The 21,461-nt window shown below is 30.3% G+C and overlaps 1 protein-coding gene across 13 annotated transcripts in view; it reads left to right on the forward strand.

Annotated features, from left to right (window-relative positions):
* Positions 1-21,461, forward strand: part of Anks1b (ankyrin repeat and sterile alpha motif domain containing 1B) — a 1,073,630-nt gene that overhangs the window by 269,707 nt on the left and 782,462 nt on the right. For all 13 annotated transcript variants that reach the window (XM_048803345.1, XM_048803363.1, XM_015482887.2 and 10 more), the window contains exon 9: positions 19,236-19,379. In XM_048803345.1, coding sequence (XP_048659302.1) covers positions 19,236-19,379 — 144 coding nt within the window. The remainder of the gene's footprint in view (positions 1-19,235; positions 19,380-21,461) is intronic.

The following is a 21,461-nucleotide window of genomic DNA, read 5'->3' on the forward strand; positions in this document are numbered from 1 at the left end:
ACTTCTAATTAAGATTCTCTTAAAATTATTTTTGATAAGCATTATTAATCTGAATACATTCAATATTGAATTTTATATGATTCGTTTGGCAGATATGTCAGTAAGAATAAAGGTATGCATCTTAGTCCTTCCTGTTTGTTCTACTGTCTCAGTAGATAGTTTTCTCCCTATTTTCTCACACCCTTTAAATCAAGTTAACTTGTAACTTTTTATGATTTAACGTGTATGAAACTAAAGTCCTAAGGATTTTGGTAGTTCTTGCCAACTGTAGGAACTACATTTTTTTTTCTATTTGTCTTCCAGATTTTGCCTGCACAGAGGTATATGGCAATACATCATGTTATTTTAACATTTTTAGAAGCAAGAAACATAAAAAGGAATGACAACCAAGAACATATTTTATAAACTCATAGAAAAGACCATTAATGAAATACTTTAAATTAATACTTTTTATTTATCTTAATATATATGATGAAATTAAATCCTTATTTTTATAAATTGAAAAATAGAAATTGTTAAACTAATATTTGGAATTATGAAATAAGTTCTTAGGATTGCTTCTGTTTTCTGAGACATTTCAATAAATCAGTATTCAATTACTAAATTCATATGGGAAATATTTTTCCATTTTTTTCTTTAAAAACACACTTATTCTTTTCTTATTATGAATAGCTTAGAAAAATTATATGCATGAAAAATAAAAGGAGAATTCAACTGTCATTAATATGTTTTATCTTTTTTCATATGCAGGTGACTATAAATATGAAACCAGAATCATGCTATGCATTCTGTATCTTCATTTTTTTATTATGAGATTTTTCCCCTTCCAGTAATTATTTCGATAATGTTATTTATAGTAATAATATGCTAATATATGAAGATAGCATACTTTAATTATTGGTTAAACCTTTACTTGTCTACCAATTTGTTTTAAGTAATACTATGATAAATGCTATTAAGTAAAAAACTTTGTGCCTTAGGCACAAATCCTCTTGAAATTAAAATGGTAGAGACAAAATACTTTCAGTAAAGTATATAAAAGCAGCAATATTTGTCTGATTATAAAAGTAGTCAAATTTAGTTATAGAGTTTACAAAATTCATAAACACATAAAGAAAAAAATTCAGATTGACCATTGTCTATTTTGAGCTGGCTCTGATTTTTATTATAATTAAAAACTCATCAAATTTCGTCTGCTTTTTAAAACAGTATGACATAGTAATTTTAAACATTTTTGCATATTATGGAATATTTTCAGAGAATATTTTAAAGATATTAAATATTTGATTATATGGATATATCCCAATTTATTTAATAGTGTTTTTCTGTTAGACATCAGAGTTTTTAATTATTTGCTTTTACAGCAATTACCTAATGAATATCATTGGACATGCATATGACCTATGTGTATTCCACCAGTATAGCTATCTAGAAGTAGAATTTCTGAAGAGATATGAAAGAGAAGGGACCTTATTTTGAGTTTCCTTATGCTCTTTACCAATTTATTTCTTGAAATATTTTTTACCAATTTATCTTTCCAATGCAAAACTCCTCACAAGCATTGAGTATTACGGTTTTAAAAAAATGCCACCTTGATCAATAAAAGATGTTACCTTGCTATTTGGATTTTCATTTCTGTGAAACTAATGAGTATGAACAGTGATCAGTTGTCTTCTTTTAAAATTATCAGTTCAAATCTTTTGTATGTTTTTCATTTAATAGGCAATTTTGATTATTGCTGCATGAAGTCTTGCATATTAAGAATATTATTACTTTGTTGTATTTGTTGTAAATAATATTCCTAGGTTTTCCTAATCTTTATTTATATTATTGTTCAAATACAGGACTTAAATCTTTTTTAATGATTTAAAGAATTTAAGTAAATGAAGTATTTAAATTATTTTTATTATATTTACTATAGTTTTCATTAGAAAGATCTTTCTAAAAACGTGCTTATTTTTCTACACAACAAACTTTAATTCAATGATTTCAAATTCTGCTGTACATAAGAACTTTTGTGTTCCCCTGCAAAACTTTATTTTTAACCATAGTTTATTGAATAATCTACTCATTCTCCATAGATATTTATATAATAAAGATTATATATTAAATTCTGAACTAGGATTATTTCTTCTATCACTTTTCACAAGTACTATAGTGTTTTCCTTTTTATACAAGTTATCAACTTTTTCATGACTTATTTAGTTTCTTTAATCTTCTTTATTTTTTTAGTGGATTTTAATTTCCTTTTACTATCTTTTCTTTCAAATACATTTAGGAATAATTTATCACTTTAACCATTCATTGAAAAGTATTTATTGTTAAACTCATATCTGTTATGTGTATTTCTACTAGTCTCTGATATGATAATATTTGACATAATTTCTGCCCTCACTTTACAGAGTCTGTAGAAATTTTGATTATAATTGTAATTAATATACTTTTATTTGAGGACTGTTTACCATCTTTGGAACATTCAGCCATCAGTGTTCTGAAATTTCTCTCCATTTAAATTATTTTTCCTGTGTTTCTTAATATATATTTTATATTTTATACTTACATAATTTTATTTATCTAGGGCCCCCACCATTTCTTATTAAGGTTATTGTTAGCTGTTTTGATTTTTGATTTTTAAATTTTTTGAATCATGTTCTTTCCCCATTATGTCTTCTAGTGGATTTTGCTCATATGTAGAAAATCTTAGTTTTTAAGTATTTTTTTATAATCAGTTGGAATATTTTAACTCCCAAGTTTCAATAATTTTCAACTCCTTGAATTTGTGGTATTTCACCTGAATATAAAGAACATATTAACACCATATTTTATGACTGTATTAACAAATATTATTATACTTAAAATATTATATTTAATTGATTTCAGTGTTCACTAATTATCCTTTATTCTACACATTTTGATTTCTAATTTGTCCCTTGATAGAATGACATTTATCTTTGAATTGGAAAAATTTTATCACACCATTTTGATTTCTATTTTGTCCCTTGATAAAATGACATTTATGTTTGAATTGGAAAATTTTTATTGTCTTAAATTATTCATAAATGCTGCATTTTATAAGTCTTGCTTTTAAACATAGATGGTAAATTTGCTGGCTATAAAGTTTTTGAGTTAAAATTTTATTCATAAGTATTCTATTTATATTTTATATTATCTGATGCTTATAATATTTCATAAGATCAGTGTGATACTCTTGATATAGGTGTGGTGGATTTTGGAATTTTTTTGTTGTTGTTATTTAGGATGCAAAAAAACTTAATATTGGTAAAGATATCCAAGTTACTTTGGTTATAGCAGAGTTGAGATTCCAGTAGTGTCTTATCAGAGTCTGATTCTTCAAGATTCTCATTTATTCATAGAGCTACCCAATATTTACATAATTTTTTTTGCTTTACTTGATCAGTTTAAGTAAATGGGTTTCCCCAGTATATGTAAACAGTTTAACCAAATTTCTGTTGCTTGAATGTAAATATCCTGATTAGTATAATAGAATACTCATTCTGAAAGCTTGAATAGGTTATTGTTTTTCCTTAGAATTAATTATTTTGCCAGAATATGTCTAGATATTTTTTTTCATTGAGTTTTCCAGGCAATGCTCTTTCTTGACTTTGGAAAGTTTTCTTCTGTTATATCTTTGATTATTTTCTTTCTAGCCTTTACTCAGGTTTATTTATCTAGGATCATATATTCTTTATTTTCATAGTGTAACAATTTATTTCAATCTAATTCTTTTTTTTGAAGTTTTATTTGTTATTTTTAGTTATACATTCCAGTAGAATGTATTTTGACATATCATACATAGAGTATAACTTCCCATTTTTGTTGTTGTACATGACGTGGAGTTATACTGGTTGTGCTTTCATATATGAAAATAGAAAAGTTATGTCTGATTTATTCTACTCTTTTTCCTATTCCTATCCCCACTCTCTTCCCTTGATCCCCATTTGTCTAATCCAGTGAACTTCTATTATTCCCTCTGCTTATTGTTTTTTTAAAAAATTATTTATTTATTCTAATGTGTTATACATGACAGCAGAATACATTTCAATTCAAAATAAACATATAGAGCACAATTTTACATGTCTCTAGTTGTTCCCAAAGTAGAGTCACACCGTTCATGTCTTCATACATGTACTTAGGGTAATAATATTCATCTCATTCCACTGCTTTCCTTCCCCATGCTCCCTCCCTTTGCCTTCATCCCCTTTGCCCTATCTAAAGTTCTTCCATTCCTCTCATGAGGAATTCCCCACCATTCCCATTATGGATCAGTATCCTCATATCAGAGGAAACATTTGTCCTTTGGCATTTTAGCTAACTTCACTTAGCACGATATTTTCCAACTCCATCCATTTACCTGCAAATGCCATGATTTTTTTCTCTTTTAATGCTGAGTAATATTCCTTTGTGTATATATACCACATTTTCTTTATCCATTCATCTACTGAAGAGCATCTGGGTTGGTTCCACAATGTAGCTATTGTGAATTGAGTTACTATAAACATTGATGTGGCTTCATCAGTGTAGTATACTGTTTTAAAGTCCTTTGGGCGTAAACCAAGGAGTGGGATAGCTAGGTCAAATGGTGGTTCTGTTCCAAGTTTTCCAAGGAATCTCCATACTGCCTTCTATGCCTCTTACACAAATGGTCCTGGGAAAACTGGAAATCCATTTGTAGTGAAATGAAATTAAGCCTCTTATCATACACAAAACTCAACTCAGAGTGAACCTAGGAATTAAACCAGGGACCCTACACCTAATAGAAGAAAAAGCAGGCCCAAATTTTCATCATGTTGGATTAGGCCCCAACTTCCTTAATAAGACTCCTATATTGCAAGAATTAAAATCAAGAATCAATAAATGGGATGGATTTAAACTGAAAAGCTTCTTCTCAGCAAAAGAAACAATCAGTGAGGTGAATAGAGAGCTTACAGAATGGGAGCAAATTTTTACCACATGCACATCAGATAGAGCACTAATATCTTTAGCATATATAAAGACCTAAAAAATCTTAACACTATAAAACCCAAATAACCCAATCAATAAGTGGACTAAAGAACTGAATGGACACTTCTCAGAAGATGTAATCAATCAACAAGTATATGAAAAAATGTTCAACATCTCTAGCAGTTAGAGAAATGCAAATCAAAACTACTCTAAGATTTCATCTGACACAGTCAGAATGGAAGCTATTAAGAATAAAAATAATAATAAGTGTTGGCAATGCTCTGTGGAAATAGTTACACTCATACATTGATTTTACGTCTTGTGCTTCAGGAGTCTTGTTGAGGAAAATTGGCTTCTTAGCTGCCATGGTGGAGATTTGGGCCTACATTTTCTTCTAATGTCTAGGTCTAATGTCCTTGATCCATTCAATTTGGGTCTTAAAGTGGGAGATTGACCCCCAAACTTTGCTTCTGAAGATTTAATCCAGATCCATTTTCTTCCTTGTAGTATGAATACCATAGTATTCACTCTGGTAAGTGAAACTGATGAATATACTTTTAGGATTAGAAAATAATCTGAAGTATAATTTATCTTGAGCATGAGTCAGTTATAAACCAAGACCACAAAACTGAATAATTTCTGTCAGGACATATAACTTTTTAAAACATTACAAAAAATTTTGAATTATCTGCACTTAAAAACATAAATTTACCAGGTATATTTAATACACACACATACCCAGCCAAAATACCTTCTGCAAAGGTATAATTTTTTTAAATTATATAATCTTGTTATATGTATTTAAAAAAAACTTCAAGGCTTTTAAAAAATGAGTCATAGTATATTTAAATACTTAAAAATATCTTTATTTTTTGCTGCTACATGCTTTGATGAAATTATGATCTAATTTTCCATTTTGTTTACATAATTTCATCTTTACATGCACACTTATCTCTGTATATCAACATGATATGTCCTTGTATATGAGAAATGTAGAAAAATGGAAATCATATCTAGTTGCTTTGACATTTATTTTGTTAAAGTTTATAGTAAAATATATTTTCTAATAAAAAAACCCTGAAAACTTTCTCATTGTATAATGTCCTCAACTCAATAATGTAAATCATAGAACTCACCCAAAATATCAAATCATTAGTCTAAATCATCTGTCCCACATATCTTGGCAGAAGTATGTCCTTAACCTTTCCTTACCAATATTAACAGACTATACAAAATCCTCAATGTCTATTCACATTTCATTTTTTCTACCTCTACCATTATAACGTAAGGTTAATAAGTTTTCTGTTGATATAACAGATTTAATGTCCAACTTGTATTCACTATTTTTTAATATTAAATGCTTCATCAAAAGTTTTGCTCATTTATAGACACTTAAATTATACACTTTTTCCCTAGTATTTTACTTCTGTATAACTGCTTCCCCAGAAAGTGGATGAAAATATAAGAAAAGAGTATATATAATAGGAAGATGAAAAATGGCAATGAACATATAATTATATATTGAAAATGATAAAATATTACTATGTTAATGAAAAAATTTTTTTCTTTTGATTGTAGGATTATTAGAAGTCTTTCTTCATGTATTTTCCTGATGACATATACCTATTATTTTCTGTTTTATTAGTTCAATACACACATGTTCATGCATATTTGAGCATATTTACATATACATTATTACCAGGTGCATTTCTATTTTACTCTAGTCTAAAGAGGAAATAAGGAACTGGAAAGAAGCAGAGTTGTCCAGTCAAAATGTATGTACATGTGGTGTGCTTAGAAATGTGCTAGTCATTTTGCAGAATACATAAATAACAGAAAATATACTTCATGTAACATCTATCAAATAATTTAAAACAATAGATTGAGTTGTTTGCACATGTGTACTTTGATAATTCAGGTAAGAGAAATAGTCTCTGAATGCCTTGTACCCAACCACATAAAACCTATTTTTTATTTTTATTTTTTTTTTAAAGAGAGAGTGAGAGAGGAGAGAGAGAGAGAGAATTTTTTTTAATATATATATATATTTTTTTGTTTAGCTTTTGGCGGACACAACATCTTTGTTTTGTATGTGGTGCTGAGGATTGAACCTGGGCTGCATGCATGCCAGGCGAGCGTGCTACCACTTGAGCCACATCCCCAGCCCAAAACCTATTTTTTAAATTGAAATATAATTACAAGTAGAAAACTGTTGACATTAGTGGACCTGTTTTAAATTGGCTGCTTCCCACATCAGAGCCCTGATTTGTTTTTCTGTCCCATCTCCCCACCATGCCTTTCGTCTTATTTTTTTCAAATGGCTTATTTCCAAACAGCCATTGAATTCATGCTGCCATGATCATGCAATCCCTTGGCCTCATTTTTATTCCCTCTTTCCTTTCTGGGTAGAATTTTTATCTCATGAGGTACTATTTCTCAGCACTCTCTTACTTCTCTCCTTCACTCTCCATGGTTGAAAATAATTACTCCTTTTAAAAAAATGTTTTCCTAGCACCTTGTTTTGATCTGTAATGTTTATACTTTTGGTCTAGTTTTACTGTACATTTATGTGTGTATTTTTTTATACTTTAAGTTCAATGTTTATGACATAATATTGGGCTTTTACTCCCTCATTTTCAGATTTAGCTTCCAAGACAGTAATTTTTGATCACTACATTTTTAATTAATTTAAATGAATTCTAAAAAATATCAGGTGTAAACAATATAATTTTTAATTAAATTAGCTTAAGTAGTACTGACGTTATCTTTACAAGAAGCTCAGATTGATTTTAAGTGTATGTCTCTATTGATGCAAAATTAATAGTTGAATGATGACTATGTGATAGTAGGATTATTTTCCCAGGACCATTTACTTATCTTGAAATTGTAAAATTGGCAACAAAGCATAACTGTGGAAGGAAATGACTAATTTCAAGGGATAAATATGGGATGAGGGAATATTAACATATTTAAAGAATTCATACAAAATAGAGGAAAGGGGATGATTTAACCAGACAAATGTGAGAAGTGATGAAAGCTCTAAGATGAATAGACAGAAATAAATATATGACTATTTTTGAAGAGTTGCTTTGTTAGACTTCTCTGAAGTAACAATAGGGTGTGAAATAACTCCTTTTTAAAAGTTCTAGAATACTGGACAAAATAATCTTCTATTATCAGATTATAAGATGAAAGAAGGCTCTGATGCCTGATAGAAAACACAGGAGACAAACTGCTATTACTTCTGCTTTCTGCCTAGATACATAGCTTAAACACATCACAAAAAGGAAAAAGAGAAAATCAAGTAGTTTCACTGTGTTAAGGAAGACTGAGCCAATTATAATTTGGAGGCAGAAAAACAGAAAGGAGAGAACTATACAGATAAAAAGGTCCAAAAAATAAAAAGGGCTGGGTATGTGCTCAGTGGTAAAGTACCCATGGGATAAGTCCCCAGTATAAAAAAAACAAGTAAATAAACAAACAAGCAAGCAAACAAATAAATAAATAAAAATTTAAAAAAGAAGAAAAGAAAGAACCAATGCCAATACTCCTCAAATTATTCCATCAAATAGAAAAGGGGGACCACTTCCAATTTCATTCTGTGAAGCCAGTATCACTCTGATACCAGCATCAGAAAAGGATGTGTCAAGGAGAAAACACTGCAGACCAAACATCCTTCAGGAATATAGATGCAAAATCTTAATATTATGCTAGCAAATCATGCTCAATAACACAATAAAATCATACATCTTTTAAGATTAAACTGTTTTCATTCCAGGGATACAAGAATGGTTCAACATACACAAATCAATACATTCACCACATAAATAGAATCAAAGAAAAAAAATCATATGAGCATCTCAATAGATGTAGAAAAAGCCTTCCACAAAATTCAGCTCCCATGTATGATAAAAACATGAAAAGAACTAGGGATAGAAGAAACTTGCCTTAATATTATAAAACTTACCAAAGCCAACGTCATACTGAATGGAAAAAAACTGAAAGTTTTTCTCTAAAAAAATCAACCGAACAAGACCTGGGTGTCCACTATCACTACTCCTATTCAATATAGGAAAAATTAGGCAAAAGAAGGAAATAAAATAAAAGGAATATGAATGAGGAAAAAAGAAGTCAAATAATTACTGTTTGAAGACAATATGATTCTATACTTTTAAGACCCCCCCTCCAAAAAAAAACTCCACCAGAAGACTTCCAGTGTTGATGAACAAATTCAACAAACTAGAAACATGAAAAAAATCAATAAACAAAAATTAATGGATTTTCTATATGCCAAAAATGACCCTGCCAAAAAATATGAAAACAATTCTATTTGCAATAGCCTCAAACAGTGACAAGAAATAATAAAGACAGAAGACATAGAAGCAAATCTTACCAAGGAGTTGAAAGATATCTACTGTGAAAATTAAAGAGTACTGAAGAAATAATAGAAGATACTAGAAGATAGAAAGACCTCCTATGTTCATGGATAAGCAGAATTAATGTTAAGATGGTCATATTACCAAAAACAATCTACAGGTTTAACATAGTCTCCATCAAAATCCCAATGAGATTCTTCTTTGAACTAAAAACAGTTCTTAAAATTCCCATGGAGAATAAAAGGCCCAGAATAGCCCAAACAATTCTGAACAAAAAGAATAATATTGGAAGCATCACAATACCTGATTTCAAATTACACTACTGTTTTAGTCAGCTTTTTATTTGCTGTGACCAAAAGACCTGACAAGAATAATTTTTAGAGGAGAGAAAGTTTATTTGGGCCTCACAGTTTCAGATGCTCCAGTCTACAGATGGATGACTTTATTCCTCAGAGCCTGAGGTGAAGCAGGACATCATGATGGAAGAGTGTGGTAGAGGAAGACTGCACCAAGAAGCAGAGAGAAAGAGACTAAGTTCAGCTCATAAAATATAAACTCCAAAGGTGCACCCCCAATGACCCACCTCCTCTAGCTATACCCTACCTGCCTACAGTCACCACTCAGTTAATCCTTATCAGGGGAATAACACACTGGTAGGTTAAGGTTCTCATAAGCCAATCTCACGCATGAGCTTTTGGGTGGACACCTTATATTTAAACCATTAACAACTACAAAGCTTTAGTAACAAAATTACAATGGTACTGGCATAGAAACCGATCTGCAGAGTAATGGAATAAAACAGAAGTCAGAGAAAACTACACAGATAGTTATCTGATCCTTGACAAGAGTTGTCTAAAACATACATTGAACAAAAGACAGCCTTTTAAATACATGGTGTTGAGTACACTTGATATCCATATGTAGAATAATGAAACCAGATCCCTTTTTCTCACCCTATACAGAAATCAAATCATAAATGAATCAAAGACTAGGAATTAGACAAAAATTTTGCAACTGCTCTAAGAAAACAGAATCAATACCCCAATATATAGGCATAGGCAATGACTTCTTCAAAAGGACTAATTAATCTCAAGAAATAATATCAAGAATTAATGGAATGGAATTTAAAAAGCTTCTGCACAGCAAAGAAAACAATTTAGGACCATGATGACAAAAACCTACAGAATGGGAGAAAATCTTTGCCAGGTATTCTTCCTATAATGTGTTAATATTCTGAAAACATAAAAAACTCAAACTTACCACTAAAACCGCAGATAACCCAATCAGTAAATGGTCAAATGGACTAAACAGACAATTCTCAACAATGGACAAATGGCCAACAAACAGATAAAAAAATATTCACCATTTTATCTATCAGGAAAACGTAAATCAAAGCTACACTGAGGTTTCATTGCACTCAAGTTAGAATGGCAGTCATCAGGAATACAAATAAAAATAAATGCTGGGGAGCTGGGGATGTGGCTCAAGCGGTAGTGCACTCGACTGGCATGCGTGCGGCCCGGGTTCCATCCTCAGCACCACATACAAAACGAAGATGTTGTGTCCGCCGAAAACTGAAAAATAAATATTAAAAAAATAAAAAATAAATAAAAATAAATTCTGGGATGTCATATGAGGAAAAAGTAACACTTATCATCTGTTCGTGGGATTGTAAATTAATACAACCACTATGGAAAACAATTCCTTGAAAGACTAGGAATGGAACAAGGAGGTGACTCAGCTATACTACTCCTCTGTATTTATCCTAAAGAATTAAAGTCCGTTTACTATGACCCATGTTTATGGTAGTGCAATGCTCTGTGGTCAAGTTATAAAACCAGTCTAGGTATCTGTCCTCAGATGAATGGATAAAGATAATTTGCTGTATATACAAAATCCTTTGATGGGCTATTCTCAGTGGTGAAGAAGATTGAAGTTATGTTAATTGTAGGAAAATGCACGGAACTGGAGACTATCATGTTAAGGAAATAAACCAGACTCAGAACATCAAGGGTTATATATGTTCTTTCATATGTGGATGCTAGAGAAAAAAAAAAGGTGGATAAAGCGGGAATATCATGAAAATAGAAGGGAAACTAGTAGGGTAGAGGAAGGGTATCAAGAGGAGGGAAGAAAGGGAGGAAAAAGGGAGGTACTGGGGAATGAAATTGACCAAATTATGTCATATATGCATGTATAAATATGAAACAATGAATTCTACTATTATGTATAATTATAGTGCACCTATAAAAATGTAAAAAAGTAATTTTAAATTTTATCTGAAAAACAATGAAATGCTATTCAATGCGTTTAGGGAAGAAGCTAACTACCAATCATTGTCCTATGAAATAAGAATTTCTCTGGTTACTATGTGGAAAATAGGTTAAAAGAGAACATTAGCAATATATACACAATTGAGAATGGTTGTTCTCTTTAGTATACAATTGTACATTTATTAATTTATTTTGAGAAAGTCATCAGACAAGGATGAAAAGTTTGGAAGGACATTCACTTAATATTTACCAAAGGAGTGAGTTTAGGAAAGCTTATCATTCTTCTTTTTAATCTTTTATTTTGAATTATTTATTTTTAATAAGCATGCATTCTTTTAAATTTCATAAAAATCAAAACATTTTCAGTTTTGAAAAGAAAATACTAAAAGACCTGTGAGTATGCTGTAAGGTAGGGTAGATTAGTTAACCATTCCAAATTGTTCTTTGTTTTAGATCTCCATTTCTTATGGGTTCCTTCCTGAATTCTGCCTTTTTATGTAGTTCCTTTGTCTTGATAGTTCTATTAAATTGGCTTGAACATCTGTTGTTCCTTTGAAGAACTCCAGTAATTAGGAGCTTACTTCCACAGTGTGATCAAAAGGTTGTGGGACTTGGGGGTCTGTGGTTGTGGCTTAGCTGTGGAACACTCGCCTAGCATGCATGTGGCACTGGGTTTGATCCTTGGCACCACATTAAAAAATAAATAAATAAATAAAGGTCATTGTGTCCACCTACAAGTAAAAAACAAATATTAAAAACAATTGTAGTACTTGTATTATATATGATTTGGCCTCATTTGATAACATCAAGCTGAGTAACAACTTGAGCTTGCTTGAGTTTCTTTATTTGTAAAACAGGTATAATCCTTATCTACTTTATTGTATATTCTATACCAAAAACATTTTATAAATTACAAACCACTATCATATGTAATTAGATAATAATTATTACATATAAAATGTATGAAAAATTACACACCCACAGAGTCACAGACACACCAGGGAAATTTCATTTCTTCTTTATTTGATGATATAATTATTCTAGTATTTTTTTTTCTTTCATAGAGTTCAAATTTGTCTTCCCATGGTGTTTATGTATTATGACTCTTTTTCCTTTGCAACAATGTGAAGTATTCGATCCTTTCTTCTATATAATAATCATGTAGTAACTAAGAAAGATAATAGGCTCAAAGTCTATAGATTTAGGCCTTTTCTCTGTAGAAAAATGTCCAGTTTTTCACAACTTTAGAACATAGTCATATCTTTAGTAAAATGTATAAAAGGCATGTGAAATAAAGGAAATCCTTGGAGTTTATGTGTGTTTATGTGACTTCTTTTCCATATATAATTGAAGATTTGATTTGGTTTGATAAAATCTTTCCAAGATATTTTTTTTATTGAAATAAGTTAAAATATGGTTTTAGGTAGCAAATTTCTGTAATGTCTTTAGGGGGCAGTGCTAAACCACTGATAAATGTCTTCATTTCTGATAAAGCTATTGGTAATGATTAATATGAAATAAAACTAAAATATTAATCCATGATATTTGTGATACAATTTTATATTCCCCTTAATATTAGTTAAATTTTCTAGGTGACCAAATGAAAATGATGGTTCATTTATTCAATAATTTATTCAATAAATATTTATGAAGTTCAATTATGAACAAACATTATATGAGATATAGATATGAATAAGGCAATGTTTTCTTTCCAATAACTTACAATTAAATAGGGTAGGAAAGCCACATTGTGTTTGTACGTATGTTTATGCATGAGCACACTGTATATACACAACTTTTTCAGAATAAATATAATAACAAAAATAGCAGAATTTATTTTTATGTACCAGTCACTGTCAAGCAGTTAATTGTATGCTTATATAGTCCTATCAAAATGGGAATTATTATTTACATACTTTTGCAGATAAGGGAACTGAGGATTAATAAGATTATATGATTTTCTTAAAATCACATAGCTTGGAAATGTCAGAGCTAGGACATGAATGTATATATCTATTTGACTTCACAACCAGTGCTCTTTGCCAATATGTCATCTATGATTTCAGTGTATATGTTAAATACCAAAATACACTTTGCACATTTACATAGTCACAGACATTTAGAAGTGAGTGACATTATTTTTGTTTGTGATAGATCTGAAAATTTTTATGTAAGAGATGAAATATCAACTGTATTTCTCATATATAAAATTATAAGAAAATAATATATTAGAAAGCTAATATTTATTGAGACCTATCATGTATCAGGCACTTTTTATTCATTACTTCATTTAATTATTAGGAAAAAACCCTCAATGTTATTTTCTATTGCATAAATAATGCTAGTAAGACTGACAATGGACATATCTGCTGAAAACTATCAGATAGTGGGACAATTATAACTCAAATTCAGGACTGTCTAATTTTAGAGGATATGTGCTTAACCACTGCAATATGCTGAAAACAGAGAATTAAGGTAGAAGATGCAAATAAAAGCATGGAACATGATTAGGCAAGGGTGAATAATTCTACTTGGTTGTAATCTGGAGTGAGTAAAATTGAATAGGAAAAAAGGCTGAAAAGTAGTTTAATCATAGAATCTTGAAGTCATTTGAAAGAATTAGGATATTATTTGCCATGTAATGGGAAATAATTGGAGACTTGAGTAGGGAAGAGATATCAATATTTTTTTTTCCTTAGAAGAAAGAGATGTAAGAACTTTACCACATAATTGGATTAGATAATTACAGTACCTTTAACAAAAACAAAGGAACTAGTGAAATGAAATGTCAATCTATGAGATGTAGACAGTTCTTAACCAGGTGTGCAATTGTTTATAATGCCATGCAATTTCATCTCTGAGGTCAAAACCAGTAGCTAATCATGAATTAGTGACAAAAATGCCAATTTGACTTTTATTCACGTTTGTGAACAACATATTGATGATCAATCCTATAGATGTTCTTGTTAGGATAAAGCTTTAGATTTCCCATATATATTTTACCCAGATAATCTGTAGGATTAAAAAATCTCTGTGATAATTACCTTTTATTACTGGTTGGACAAATGTATATTTATGAATGATGGGCTTCTGTGTTCCAACTTATAGAAAATTTCACTGACTGTCACAGGTGGCAAAATGCTCTCAGGAGTTATCATAATGTAGTGGAAACAAAGAAAATATATACCTCCTTTTTAAAATGGCAGCTATATCATCTTGATTTTTTATTATATTTTCTTTTATAGCATGTTGTGCCAAATAAGGTGTCCTGTAACAGAGTGGTTAAGTAAGCATAAGGTCTACCTATAGTCTGGCTGTACAATTTTTATTTTTTTTCTTACTTACCAGCTCTGAGACTTCAGGTTTTACTTGACCTCTCTTTATAAGATGAGGGGAAAAGAATATCTGCTCCCAAGGTCTGTTGGGTAAATAAAAATAATTAATGGAAAAGAGTCCCATGATAATATAAATCACATAGTAATTTCTCAGTATAGCATAGATGTTATTGTATTTTATAGGCAGCAACTAATTAAGGGACTATTTAATTTTATTGTTTCTCATTTACTGGCAATTGATAAAGGGAAAATTAAAAACAAATTCTTTGAAATATAAGGAAAAAGAAGGTCTTATGTTTTACTTTTAAAGGCAACACCTTTTTTTTTGAGGGTGTATATTTGTGGGGAGGAGTTATTTACAATCCCATATGTAGAATTCTTTAGTCATTTCAATAATCATGATCTGTGTGTTGTGCTGAACACTACATTGTGAAGCTCTTTAGACAAGTTTGTTCCTTTTCTTTATGTTTATAATATAAATGTGTATAATATATATATTATATATATACACACATATATACACACACAAAATAAATGCTTTCATATTGTCAATATTTAGCTATTTGGTTTAGTCTCATGTTTTTATAAAAATGATTTTATAACACGTTATAGTTACACATAGTATTTGGCTTCATTTTGACATAATCATACGTGCATAGAATTTAATTTGGTCCATTTTAGGCCTCAGTACTTCCTCTTTACCTCCCCTTCTCTTTCTCCTCCTCCCTTTCCCTATTCCCCTTTCTATACTCTATACCGCTCTTCCTTCTATTTATTTAGTTTTTAATTTGATGTGTATTAAGGTAGAATGCATTGTGATTTTATACATTCACTTAGTGTAATTTTATCAAATTCATTCCACATTTTCTCTCTTTCCCATTCTTCTTCCCTCCTTCTCAATTTTCTTCTTCTACTCCACTGATCTTCCCTTTATCCTCATGAACTCTGATACTTACACGCCCCTCTTTTCCCTTTACTTTGCTCTAAATTCCACATGTGAGAAAAAAAATTCAACTCTTGATTTTCTGAGTCTAGATGATTTAATTTAGCATAATGTTCTCTAGTTTTATCCATTTACTGGCAGTGCCATAATTTCATTCCTTTTTATGGCTGAGTTAAACCGATATGTATATATACTACATTTTCTTAATCCATTCATCTGTTGATGGGCACCTGAGCTGGTTCCATAACTTGGCTATTGTGAATTGTGTGCTATAAACATTGATAGACGGTTTAACAATAGAATGTTTCTTTTCTTCTTCTTCTTCATCTTCTTCTTCTTCTTCATCATCATCATCATCATCATCATCATCATCATACTGAGAAGTGGGATAGCAGGGTAATGTGATAGTTCCATTTCTAGTTTTTTTTTTTTTTGATCACCATTCTGTTTTCCAAAGTGGTTGTACTAATTTGTGACCAACAATGTGAGTGTATCTTTTTCCTGACATTCTTGCCAGAATTTATTATTATTTGTATTCTTGATGATTGGCATCACTGAAGTGAGGAGAAATCTCAAGGTAGTTTTCATTTGTATTTTCATGACTTCCAGATATGTTGAACGTTTTTCATATTTTTGTTGGTTATTTGTATTGGGATCAAAAATAAACATGAAGACCAGTGGAAAAGTATAAGAAATAGGCAAACCCACATACCTACAGATATCTAATACTTTGCAAAGGTGCTAAAAATGTATGTTGGAGAAATGATAGCCTTTTTAACACATGGTGCTAGGAAAATGCATATCCATATGTAGAAGAGTGAAAGTAGATTTCTATCTCTCATAAGTGAAATTAAAGTGGACCAGAAAATTTGTAACTGCTTGAAGATAACATGGGGTCAATAGTCCAACATAGTAATGCAGGCATTGACTTCTTTAACAAGTCTCCTTAAGCTCAAGAAATAAAATCAATAATAAGTAACTGGGACAGCACCAAATTAAAAAGCTTCTGCACAGCAAAGGAAACTAGAGTGTGAAGAGAGCTTACAGAATGGGAAAAAATCTTTGCCAGCTACTTCTCTGACAGGGGATTAATATTCAGAATACATAAAAACCCTTAACACCAAAAATGCAAATAACCCAGTCAATAAATGGGCAAAAGACTAAATTCCTTTCTCAAATGAAGTTATACATGTATATTTTTAAAAATCCATCTGTTGAACATTCAACAGCCTCTCTGAATAAGGAACTTTTTTTCAGTTCTTGCAAAATTTCTTGTTATTTCATTGATCTTCCCATTTCTATTCCTTTCTAATGTTTGTAACTTCTGCTGTTTGGGTTTTGAATCTGTTTGTTCAATTGCCTAGCTTTCTTAACTTCTAATGTCTCATCTTTTATTTTACTTTTGGAGAAATTTCCTTAGATATATTTTCCAATACTTCTGTTGCAATTTAAGTGTGCGTGTATTTATTTTGTAGCATTCTGTTCTTGTTTCATGGATGCAGATTATCTTCTATTCTTTCGACGAAACCAATGTTTTTAAAAAATATTTATTTTGGTATTTCTTTAAATATGTGGTGATTTTTATTTATAATTAACTAAAACATTAGAAACTATTTATGTGAATGGATGTTTTTGAGAGGTGGGTTTCACAGTAGAGATTAAAATATAGACCTCACCATTTTCCTGGTAATTTCTAGATCTTTTTTTTTTTTGGAGGTGGTCTTGGTTATTTTTTTTAATTAGTTGAACAATACCACAGATTTTAAGGAAAGAGTGTTTTTTAAAAAAAGGTTTATTTTGGCTCACAATACTAGTTGTTTAATTCTGAGAGGCCATATCTGGCAATGAACTTGGGAGAGTCCCGAGGCAGTGATAGTGAAAGGGCAACCCAACATGAATGTGTGGTTTCCCTCTTTTAAAGCCTCCAGAATTCAATCATGGGGACTCCACCTTGATGACCTTATTCAATCCTAATCACTTCCCAAAGGCCCTAACTTCAAACACTATAGCTAGATTAAGTAACCACCCTTTGAATGCCTCACAATGGGCATTAAACTCCAATGTGAGTTTTGGAGGGAACAAATCATATTCAAACTATACCAGAAGTCAGTTTCTAAAGAAATATATTCTAGTCTTTGACCTAGGAAACAGAAATCTGACTGTCATGTTTTCTAAGGAAAATATGGAAAGGCACTGATGAGTTGGAAATTTTCATTTACTGAATGTAGGCTATGACTTATTCTCATTTTATGAGAGGCACCTCTTTGCTCAGTGTATAGGAATACTTAGAATTTATAATCTCTTTGCTTCAACTCTTTTGGAAAATAAACCTCTAATTTTTTGCTAGTGGTGAAGGTTTTGTTTCCTGATTGAGTGAGAAGATGAAACTAGGGATCTGACTCTAATAGTGAGTTTTATGCTTTTTTAAATATATTTTCATTTTTTAGTTGTAGATGAACACAATATCTTTATTTTTTTATTTTTATGTGGTGCTGAGGATCGAACTCAGGGCCTCACACATGCTAGGCGAGCACTCTACCGCTGAGCCACAACCCCAGCCCAATTTTTATCCTTTTTAAGAAACTCTACACTGATACCTTTACTGGTAGCCATCCCTCCACTTCTTCCCCCATGCAAGCACTTTGCTTTCAATGTTCTCAAGTTTGTTAAATCAAGTAATACCTACCCTTCTCTTTTTTAATCTAAATAAAGTTATCCATCATTGTCCAAAAGTTTTCTTGCTGTTGCTTATCTAGTAACATCTATACTGTAGCCCTTGTCCTTATGGTTCAAACATTTATATGAGTTCTTTGCTGTCTCTTTTGTAGGATTTGGAAGGTAACAAAGGTAAATTTGTAAGGTTAACATGGGAGTCTTGTTGGAATTTTAAAAATATTACCGCATTATGATATGAAACTTTATGATATACTTTTATAGTTTGCTTTTGGTGAATATTTTTGTTCATTTTTTTAGCAATTTCTATTTACTTTCAAATTCTTTAACTGCTTTTCCCCTTAATTTTATACCTACATTAAATACTTGATAATGTGAGATTTTTTTTTTCATTTATTACTATTCAGATATTTTCTTGGGTCATTATCATGTCCTGTTTTTCATTATGAAGTTTGTTATTTTAGTCATTTTCATCCAGTTTGTTCACTTTCAATTTAAATTGATTTATGCATTTTTTTTTCTAAGTCACATGGCATAACTAGAGAGCTGGCTGGAAGGAAAAGCTGACTTTTGTTTATTGAGACATACAGCAAGTAATTTATATAATTTGATTGATGTTAAGATATCTAAATAGCATTGATAATATATTGGTACAATATAAATTTAATTTCAGAGAACCTCATCTACAATAAATTTGTCACCAGGAGAGGTGGAAGAAGATGATGATGATGAGAACACATGTGGGCCTTCAGGAATTTGGGAAGCACTGACTCCTTGTAATGGATGTAGGAACCTTGGCTTCCCCATGCTTGCACAGGTAAAGGTTTGCTTCTAGAAAGGTACATAAAACATAAAAATAGTTGCCTACTTTATTAAGATTAAAATTTTCAAAATTTTAGAAATTCAATTAGTATCTTGTTCACTTTATGACTTCTTTAGTTACCTTATTGTGCATGTGTGTTGCTTAGGCAATGACATAATTTTCATAATTTTTAGTTTTTGAATTTCGATTATAATGCAGAATATGTATCATGTTTATGAGTGTTTTAATATTTGTAGTCCAGTAATATATCATTTTAAAGATTTCTATTTTAAATAAATAATGAAAAGTGATTTAAAGATATAGGGAACTATATTTGGACTGTTTAATAGCATAGTCAGTGATATAAACATGTTTATTTTTTCTCACCACAATGGGAACATCGTAGAATAAATTGAAAATATATTCCCAAGAGATTTTGAGGTAAATTACAAAAATGAGAAGATAACACTAAAACATTGACTATAAGTTTTAGATAATTTTTAGATAATTTCATTATTCATTAGGTTCTACTGTGTTACCTTCAAATTCCTGATACGTGGTTTGGACTATAAACCCTTAGAGGACTTTCAAAAATGAGAAAAATATTTCCTTTAAGGAAATTTGAAGCTAAAATAAAATATATCTGCACAAGATGAGAAAGAACTTAAGATAAAAGACTATAATGTTAATATAATGCCCAGCCTGGGCAACTTAGTGAGACCCTGTCTCAAATAATAAAAAGGGCTGGGGACGTGTCTCAGTAGTGAAATGCCCCTGGGTTCAATCCCCAGTACTGTGAGAAAATCTCTTCATAGAATTTTTAAGATAGCTTATCCTGATCTTTACAGAGTTGTTGTCAATATATACTGGATTGAGTTCCATAAAGGTATAAACCCAAACCTTTGATGCTCAAGATCCATGGCCTAATATCAGCATAGTTACTGGCATAGTTAGAGTACTTGAATGAACTAATAAACAAATGTGTATTTTGTAGATTTTCACATCTTCCCTTAAAATTTTTACATACTGTATAGATTTTTGCCTCACATCTATATATGTAAAGGAGAAAGGAAATTAACAAGCATAACTTTTATATTTTGTTTAAATAAACCTCATGTGCTTAACAATGCTATAATAATTGACCCTTTTTTACCCATGCTTTTATTCATAAAATTAATGTCTTTGTAAAAATGTTTTATCATTACTTTGTGTTATATCTTATAAAGTAGAATTCTTAAAACTACTAAAATAAAGTATTATAGCTTTCACTTTAATAATCAGATTACCAAAAATTATCAATAACATGGTTATGTTTCTCCAACACCTTACTACTATTTACTTTAAATTTTATCTTATTTTATTATTTTATTAGTTTTGATAGTGACTTGCTTTTGGTTTATAATGTTTTAGTATTTAGTTTTTTTTCCTGTCAGTTTTCTGGGAAGACTGGTAGTTTCAATAAATTTATTACTTTCTTGATATTTTTAGATTTTAATGTTTTAATAGTTACGTTTATCACAAAATTATTCCCAGTTCATAGCATTTTTTGGTTTTAATTTTTATATGTGTATGCAAGTATGTTATGTAGTTTATAAAGCTATCTGTAATTCATTAAACTTCTCAGAACTATTTTTTGATTAATTCATCTCATCTAGAATTTTTTTTTATTAGTTGTTCAAAACATTACAAAGCTCTTGACATATCATATTTCATACATTTGATTCAAATGGGTTAAGAACTGCCATTTTTACATCTAGAATTTTTTAAAAATATATTCCAAATATGGTTCTCTACTGATTTTTTCCTATTGATATCTAGTTTTCTAATCACTTTCCATTGAATAACAACCCACATTCTTCTCATTATATTTCATCTTTTACATTTTGGCTTTACCTCTGAAATCTCATTTATTACTGTTTTCCTATAATATAAATAACATGATTCACTGTTGATATTACTTTGTGTTATTACATTAAAACTATTAGGTGACATAATTGCTTGCTTTTTAAAATTTGTAGTTTACAACCACTATGTCACATTTAAAAAGTATCCTCATTAGGATTTTGTTACTATAGTAAATCTCCAAATTTACTTGAG

Source organism: Marmota marmota, unplaced genomic scaffold (genome assembly GCF_001458135.2).
Source record: "Marmota marmota marmota unplaced genomic scaffold, marMar, whole genome shotgun sequence".
NCBI classification, from domain to species: domain Eukaryota; kingdom Metazoa; phylum Chordata; class Mammalia; order Rodentia; family Sciuridae; genus Marmota; species Marmota marmota.